Below are 9,525 nucleotides of genomic sequence, written 5' to 3'. Positions count from 1 at the left end.
GCGGCACCATAGACTAATAACTCTAGACCGCCAATCCCCTTGACCAGCGCCATAGACTAATTTAATAACACTAGACCGCCAATCCCCGTAGTCGACATCTAGCGTCAAGTATCAGTACCGCTACTTGACACTAGATGTCACTAGCGTTGCGACAGACGAAAAATGTGTTGCTCAACAATTTTCAACTAATGCTACAAATGAAAGGAGTTCAAAATAGAGTTCCGGTCAATCCAGTTATAATATTAAGCTTAGAATAAATTTTAAAGTGGAAAAATTAGTCTTGGGTGAGACTTGAACTCATCCAAATTAAATTTATTCTAATTTTAGAGACTCACTTCGAGACGTTTTCCGAGAGAAACGCTTCCTTACACTGACCGGAATCTACATCCTAGAAGTATGCTTATTTGTAAAAAAACAGCCTAATTATTTTACAGCTCACTCTTCAATGCAATGCTAGGACTCAATATAAATATAACATTATACTACCAAAAACAAACACGTCTATATACAAAAAGAGCACTTTTGTAACAGCTATTCGAGTATTTAATCACCTTCCAGCTGATATTAAGGCACTTGAAGACAACCCATTCAGGGTAAGGTTGAAAAACTGGCTATTAGATAAAACATTTTATAGTCTGAAAGAATATTTTGAGCATTAATTGGTATGTAATTATCTTTGCAATGTTATTTAAGTTTAGTTCATAAGTTATTTAAGTATTGCATACCCGAAATGGGTAACTGTTGAAACTAATTGTATCATGATTACCATCCACAAATGTATACAGTACTGCAATAAATCATTCTTATTCTTATTCTAAGCTTAATAGCATCGTTCGCAGACGTTTCTGCTTGTTAAAAATTAAAATCAGTTATAATAATAGCTGAAAATTGTTGAGCATTAGACTTTTCGATTGTCGCGAAATCTAGTGTCAAGTAGCAGTACTGATAAATCCGCTACTTGCCGCTAGATGCCGACTATGAAAATAAGCAGCGTTCTGGTTACGCGCTGGTCAATGGGATTGTCGGTTGTCGGCAGGTATAGTATAATTAGTATAATTACCCTGCCAGCGCGTAACTAAAACGCTACGTATTTTCATAGTCTAACATTTGCGGCAAGAAGCGGATTAGTACATATGTACTTTTAGCTTCAATTGATAAAGGAACAGCAGGTAAATCAATCAATCTTAATGTTCGATAAAGATATTAAATCATTAATAAGGTGACACATAGAAAGTCATCAGTCAGTCTGTCGCACCTATCCCGATAATCAGGACTGCAGCTCGCGCTACGATATGCTTTAGTGTTTTGAATCATTTACGATATTTTACAATGACTACGAAAGTACTTGTGTTATGCTTATTCTTTGGCGGTATGTATGTATTTTAATTAATTTGGTGTTATTTTAATTAGGGTATAAATGCCCTTCAAATCTAAAAGTTTGATTAGGGCGTTGTAATCCTCTGATTATTTTGCATGATCTTTGTTTAATTTTTGACTGCATTAGATAGGTACCTACACCTAGTATAGGTACCTTCCTAAGGGCCACTCGACACTTGCGTCTTTTGAGCGTCGGCGTCCGACGTTTCGCATCAACGTAATGAGACGAGCACATAAACAGTTAATCACATCATAATTAAGTAGAGTAGGTGCAATGTTAACGCGTCTGTGACAAGTTTTTATTAACCACAAAACTGCTTATTGCACTTTTGCAGCTTTCAGTATACAAAATGTATTCGCGCAGGACGTTATCGATATACATTTGGATAATCTCCTAAAGATGCAGCAAGGACTGGGTTCGCCACATTCTCTGCAGGTGGCTACAGGGCACGAGGCACTGATGAAACTGCGCAGGGAAATGCCTAATCCATACACGTGCACGGTCACTACACCTATGGGAGTGACTTTCGATGTCCAGACTCCACCCGACAACAGGCAAGTGTTGCTGTTAAGAGGAAAGGGGACTACCGCTTCTCCATACAAACGTAGTCCCCATTTTCCTCTCTGGATATTGTCATTATGAAAAATATTTTTAGTTTTACTTAATTTCGTGTAGGTACAAATTTTACATACAAATTAATACATACAAATTTTTAAATGCTGCTTACTCTTATAATAATTCAAAATTTAAACACAAGCTGGTGACAGACGTACGGACGGACGGACGGACAGTGGAGTCTTAGTAATAGGGTCCCGTTTTACCCTTTGGGTACGGAACCCTAAAAAGATCTAACGAAGGGGCATAGCTGTGCCTACATCAAATTGTGTCAAAATATTTTCAATAATGTTATTAATATATACATATACGAATTGCTTATAATTTTACGTACCCTCCTACACGACGTACCCTAAAGGGGCCCACATATTACCAGTTCGCCGGACGATATCAGCCTGTCAGTTAAAGGCCCTACGTATCGTTCACCTACTTATTAGGTATTCCAAAGCGATACAGGAGGCCTATATGAGAAATATCGTATATGTGAAGTCTAAGACTAATTCATAACTTGAATTTGCCAGGTGATGTAGATAGAGCCGAACATTATGTACAGTGACCACAAAATCTATGGCGAAGTACAGCGCCATCTGGTGCGGCTGTCAAACTACCATGTCCCCACGTTTTTTCTTAGATTTGACCTCTCTATTACCATCAATAACTGACGTAAAGTAATCAGACGATGAGAATGCAATTAAATTACCTAAATGTTTCCTAATCAGATTTGAGAGCTGGAGTGATAACTGCGGTGTTCGAGTCCGGCACGTGGTGCTGGCCGACGAAGGCCGCTGGAGGCTCACCGCTACCGCCGGGAACGATTCCATCTCAGGGTGGATCGAGGTCTACGTCGAAGGTAAGACTTGAGAGCTGGAGTGATAACTGCGGTGTTCGAGTCCGGCACGTGGTGCTGGCTGACGAAGGCCGCTGGAGGCTCACCGCTACCGCCGGGAACGATTCCATCTCAGGGTGGATCGAGGTCTACGTCGAAGGTAAGATTTGAGAGCTGGAGTGATAACTGCGGTGTTCGAGTCCGGCACGTGGTGCTGGCTGACGAAGGCCGCTGGAGGCTCACCGCTACCGCCGGGAACGATTCCATCTCAGGGTGGATCGAGGTCTACGTCGAAGGTAACATTTACCCTTTGAGTTTCCTTTAAGAAGTGCCGCGAAGATAAGCCCTTTTGGTTAAACTCTACATAATGACACAGTACTTGGCAGGCTGTTTAACTTGATTTGAATCGTATCATCCACTACATTTGTTTTATTTTAGATGACAGAACATCCTACACTGCACCAACCATTTCGCTGCAGGACGGCCAAACTCACGCGAACGTTGAGCTTACTACGCTAGACAACTTGTACTGTATGGTGGCCCAGCCAGCCTCCGAGAGCTCGGTGGTCGCCGGCCATTGTGAAGTGACGTTAGACCGCATTACTCGCGCTGTTAAAGGCAACTGGGACGTTTTTCTGGGTCTCCCGGGGAAGATTAACGAGCTGCATGTGCAGAGACAGGTCGCTGTTGAAGGTAGGCATCACAAAATTTAATCTCTCGCGAATAAATGAAAATTCCAAAAGTTTCGGGCTGTCTAAAGGCCAGAGCACACCATAGACGTGTGCGTAGACGTGCACGTGCGTGTGCGCTAGAATGTTGGAGCCGTGCACGCACACGTCATGCAAGCGGTGTGCCGTCTCTCATAAGAACAGAAATCTGCGTCACGAAAATGATTTTTTAGTATTTAAGATTTTTATTATTGTACTTATATATGTTAGTTTGTAAGGTATGTATCTATGGTCCCTTATAGTTGCCTGAAAATAAATGCTTTAATTGATTGATTGATAAGGATCTGTATATTAAAACGCGCACGTGCACGTCTAAGCACACGCATCAGTGCACAGGCCTTAACACCACCAACAATGAGGCTCCGTTTAGACAGGACCAATTGAACATCATCTTCCTAATTGTCCCGGCATTTTGCCATGACTCACTTAAAGAGTTTGGGGTCCTATTGAAAAACTTATATTATTTACGAGCCTGGGGGCCGATTTTTGAATTTCGACCGCTCCATTTTGTGTATTTCTTTCAATAATATCTCCACTACTAGGCATTTAAATTCTACTAATAGAATTGAAATCGAGTGGTCATTACCACTAGATTCCAAGTTTCGATCGCTCGTTTTTCAAAAATTAGCATTTCGCCGAATTCCACCGATTTTCGAGTGACGAAATCGAGCGATCGAAATTTAAAAATCGGCCCCCTGGGTTCGAACCTGCGAGCTCCCGGTTTGAAAGTTGCACGCTTTATGGTTTGCGTCAAACAATTACCGCTTTGGCCGGTACCTATTCAGATGGACTGCAACCCGACTGCAACTTGTATGGGATCTGAACTTGTACAAATTGCAGTCGGGTAGCAGTCCGTCTGTATCGGCCATATACGACTACGAGCGGCTGAAAATATGTAAGTGGGTTTTCAAATGATTATATTCCTCAAAGAGTTATTAAGAACTAGACGCCGGTAAAGCATAAACATTCCAGACAGCCAGTATTAATGAAACAGTGTTTTTTAGCGGAGCGACTAGATGTCGGCTTCATTCACGACTCGAATGCTAACAAGGTCCATTTGTACTGTAATATCCTGGTCACCGAGAAGAACATCAACTTCTGTCGCTTCCAAAGAACTAACGCTGCATCTGGCTACAACGTTATGGATGGGCTGGGTGATGGCGTACATAGGTATGGTAAACAGTGTAAACACCCCAAGGCGCGTAGCCAACGTGTCAATCGTTAACGCTCCGTAGCGTATCGAGAGAGATGTATCGATCACTCTTCCCCACTAGTGCGACAGTGACAGTTGCGTTACGCGATGGATACAGATGGGTAGGGGTGAGTAAATACTGAGTATTTACTCGGTATTTACTCAAAGCACCCGATAAATACCCGTATTTACTCATTTCGGTGGGTAAAAACGATTGCTTATAAAATATTCAAAAAGTGAGATTTAAGAACAAAATTGTCTTTTATTGAAGAGTGCTAACGTGTATTAACAATATCTATAAAATAAAAAGCATATAGGACGCTTAATTTCGGAAAAAAGGTAATTATTAGTGAGAGGCAAATTGTGATAATGCATAGTTAACAATTTTGTTTTAAATAAGAAGGTATTTACTTTAAAAATAAGGTACTTAAATTCTATCGATGTTCTAGATAACTGCATGTCGCGCAAAAGTGCGTGTTTACGCGGCACTTACGACCTTTTATTAAGGGTTTTTTAAAGAAAACTCAAAAATGGCTCAACCGATGATGTTCAACATATTGTTTTTTGTACGGCTAATCTCCCGATATATTTTCATAATCTTTCTCAACTTTGGTTCTAAAGTTATAGAGAGTAAACATTATTTTGGCCTTTCGAAACGGTTTTTTCCCCAAAATATTCAATTTATCCAAAAATGTTCTTAGAAACATTCCAGTTATTTTTAAAGATCCATGTAATGATGTGCAACACGTTGGTCGTTTCTGAATTTTTTTTTATGACAACTAGTTACATGTATGTAGTGCCCCTCTTAAAAATACATTTCTTACAATTTTGAGTACTTAATCCAGTAGCGGCTTACAAAATACACCTATATTTCAAATTTATATGCCCCTTTCAGCACTCTAAATAGTTTATACCCACCAATTTGGGTATAAACGAGTAAATACGGGTATATTGAGTAAATACTGAGTATTTACTCGGTATTTACCCGCGAGTATTTACTCACTACCCATCTCTAGCTATGGAGCGTTAACGATGGCACGTCGGCTATGCACCTAGTGGACGTGGTACCAATAATGAAACGTAAACCAGAAATCCTGTAAATTACCCAAGTGCTTAACACAAAGACAGAGGAGTCTATGACAGCACCCAATCATAGACAATAAAACCATTTAGTGGTCTGTGGACCCAATAGACATAAAATATAGGCCACTCGAGTTTTAACATTTAAGTTTTCTTGGCCTTTTTATCTTATTAAAATTCCGTATAAATTGTGGTCTTTACAAATTGACCATAATTATACGTTTCATATGTATGTCTTTTAGTTATTACGGGGAAGGATTCGATCAACGTCAATGCGGTATGACCATTGAACAGCCGACAGCTGAAGACTTCAGCACTTGGCGCTGCACGGTGGGCGTACAGGCGTGGGTGGGTGCCTTAATCGAGCAACAGACCCCTTTGCAGGCTCTCATCAGCGTCTCATCGAATAATAGAATCGGTAAGTACACCGTTTTGCAGGGTACCCATCGTGTCACAGACGAGAAACAGGCAGACAAAGACACAGGACAAAGGTAGCTAGGACGGCTAGGTGACTTTTGAGAATGGTGGATCAAATGTCTCTATGGGACCAATTACAACAACAACTCTGCAGAACTCTGCAGAGTTGTTCAGGAACTTACAACTCGGTCCACAAAACGCTTCTACTAACTAATATATATTAACTCTAACTAATATGTTATTTTGATAGAAATATTGCATTACTGTTTGTAAGAAAATAATTTATTGATAAAAATATTTAAAACTGAGGTTTCTAATTTCCGCTTTATTACGATGTATCGCTACTTAAGATGCGCCATATGTCATTATCCGAATTACAGGATTTATTTATCAATATTTACACTACAGCACGTCCTCTCGAGGAGACAGAGGTACAGACCGTGTTCACACAAGTGGACAGAGAGTTCACGGTGATGTGTCGCGCGGATCGCGCGCTGAGGTACTGCTGGTTCCAGCATCCTAACGGGACGCAGTACACGCCGCTGCCCCTTGCTGATGACACCCAATTGTTTTGGTAAGTTCTTCAGATAAGTTCAATGTGGAGAAGACCGCCTACAAGCTCTTTTGTTGCTTTTAACTCTTGCGTTTATAATACACACTCCACTTACTGAAGATCGGGAGAACAGGAGTGAAGCTCTTGTGGTCTGACTGTGTCTGAGAAAAGTACGTATACAAATACGAGAGTTCTGCTTCTATAAAATCTAATATTGCTAATTACATTTTTGGCAACAGTATTGTGATCTAAAAGCGATTTTTCAAAAACTCTCCTGACTTGACCTATTGCATCTTAACAATTTTCCGTTTTTCGCTTTATAATTTGTTTCGCAACAGGTACACCGGCGAGGACTTTCAAGCGGGCGACTGCGGCATAACATTCTCTCACGCCACAGAAGGAGACGCCGGCCTGTGGATGTGTCACATGGGGCCCAGCGACCAAGTGGGCGTGGAGGTCACCGACCGGCTCAACGTGAGGGTCACCGGGCCCCTGGCGGCCAACTACCAGCAGATAGAGACCGTAGTAGGGGAGACGGTCACTGTGTATTGCCGTACGTCCAACGGCGTCCGACCACTAGACTATTGTCGGTTTATGACGCCCAGTTTTGTCGGGCTCAGCGTCGATGAAACAGTTACGGAAGAGAAGTAAGTACCATTATCATTGAATTTAACGGGACTTAATCGCGTTTCTCCGAGACCACGGGGACAAATGCCGTCCTCGAAACGTCGGAGGTAATTTCAAAGCTTAAGTGTACGCTATTAAGTCCAGTTAAAGTAAATAATAATGTGTGAAAATTGTTAAAGTTTATATCAGTGTAGAGAAGTATTAAGTAACTAGATATACAAAAGAAAACCTGATTTCTGCAACAATTATTTTTAACGGTCTTTATCAGTTTATCAGGAATTACATAGTAATTATCAGATTGTATTGCAATTATACTTATCGGTCACAGATGAGTGTCCTTCAGAAAATTGTTTTGGTCGGCGCTCGCTGTGGGCGCTCGGACTAGTCGGCGAAGCTGATCATTGATTTTGCCTAATTTTGGGTGCAATCGACAACTTCTGTTAAGCTCATTCCACCGCGACATTTCATTATATTAACTGAAATACGTCCCTTGCTGGAGAAAGGCATTTCCGAGGATTTTTTGGAGCCTCTCCACGGTTCACTTTCGATACGCGATGAAGACATGGTGGCCAACACATGGTGAACAGTGGTATACAATTTCAACATGTAGAACGTAACTTCAATTGTATTGGTCTAGCTTTTTGGCGGCGCGTTCTTGTCACTCTTAATAATTTTACACCTACGTTAAAATTAGTAGGTAACTTATCTGAATTACTTCTAGCGCGATACTAAATCGCTTCTACTTCACTCCTGGCCGCGAGCTGAACCTTGGGGACTGCTCGTTGACCATCAGCTCAGTGCAGTACGAGGACTTAGGAGTTTGGACGTGCGCTGCTGTGGTCAACGGGGATACTGAAGAAGCGAGGGACACAGTTACTCTCTATGTTAGCGGTGAGTTTATAAGATTATGGACATTAGCATTTTTATTTATTTATTTTCGTACAACATTGCCGGCCTAGGCCGGCAAAGCGACCTTGAGAGCGCGTTTCTCGCAGCTTCGTTCAATGATTTTTTTTTAATTTATTGGTTGTATTGTATCTCCGTGCCGGGATATGAATAACCGGCCTTTTGTTTATAAAATGGACTCACTTCATTCGGCCTTTTACAGGATGGCGCAAACATACGTTGAGAACTAATTTTTACGTTATTTTTCCTTGCTTAAACGTGTTTTATATATATATATATATATATATATATATATATATATATATATAATTACAATTATTTTGCTAACAATTAGCGGCAGGTAATTTGGGACACTAAAAATTGTTTCAGTCTTATCGACATCTCCATCATGCACAAATCATGATACCTACCTACTTAATACAATGATCTTTTAATAGGTATAATCTAAGCTTAGCAATAAATGGTTCCTCGTAGTGTTTCTGCCGGATCTTATTTATTCTAAATCTTATTACATACTAAATAATTAGACGATGTCTGTTCTATCCCTATATTGAAACGTAAAAAAATCTGATATTGCATAAATCCCTTAGATAGAGCGTGAGTTCAACTTTCACTGGGTTGGGGAGCATTCCACGAAAAAAGTCAGCCGCTGTCCCGTACAAACGCGACTTTTCTGTCAATTTGCAAGTATAGGAGATTGTTTCTGTCACAATGTATGTGATAAATGCTCAGTAAATAATCATCGACTTGAAACGTTGAATAAGTAGCTAATATATGAAATAAAATGCGCTGGTACCTGGTACGAATGCTTATAGAACACCCCTTGGCCGGTTTCTGACTTTTCCTTATGTTTGTTTACCAGATTCAGCGCTCAACGCTCGGGCCCTCTCTCAAGCCAGCATAGCGGGCATGACGATAGGCCTAGCAGCTGTGCTCGCCGCATTAGGGGGGGTCGTATGGTACAAACGGCACACCTTGTTCCCCCCCAAGAGGTCCAACAGATCCACGGACCCGACAGTCGCGTTCAGTCGGCGTACTATGTCGACCACTAGCAGCGGTGGGTCGTCAAACAGCAGTGTGCTGGAGAATTTAGAATTGCCTACAATAACCTCGCAAAGAACATAGCGAACGTGTTTACATATTGTATAATTCTTGATTTAGGGTAAATTGCAAAAAAAACTACGTAATTTAGCGTATTATTAT

General features: G+C 40.9%; 1 protein-coding gene and 1 long non-coding RNA gene across 2 annotated transcripts in view; one reads left to right on the top strand and one right to left on the bottom strand.

The window, feature by feature from the left end:
* Positions 1-9,525, bottom strand: part of LOC134789411 (uncharacterized) — a 550,672-nt gene that overhangs the window by 120,991 nt on the left and 420,156 nt on the right. The gene's annotated exons all lie outside the window — the stretch shown is intronic.
* LOC134806698 (uncharacterized) lies at positions 731-9,463 on the top strand. The gene is made up of 10 exons (XM_063780023.1): positions 731-734; positions 1,674-1,932; positions 2,713-2,843; positions 3,258-3,512; positions 4,552-4,717; positions 6,062-6,237; positions 6,645-6,810; positions 7,128-7,436; positions 8,138-8,307; positions 9,185-9,463. Exons 1-10 carry the CDS (start codon positions 731-733, stop codon positions 9,445-9,447), a joined length of 1,899 nt encoding a protein of 632 aa, XP_063636093.1. The 3' UTR covers positions 9,448-9,463.

This window comes from Cydia splendana, chromosome 3 (genome assembly GCF_910591565.1).
Source record: "Cydia splendana chromosome 3, ilCydSple1.2, whole genome shotgun sequence".
NCBI lineage: Eukaryota > Metazoa > Arthropoda > Insecta > Lepidoptera > Tortricidae > Cydia > Cydia splendana.
This window is presented reverse-complemented; position numbering and strand designations above follow the sequence as displayed.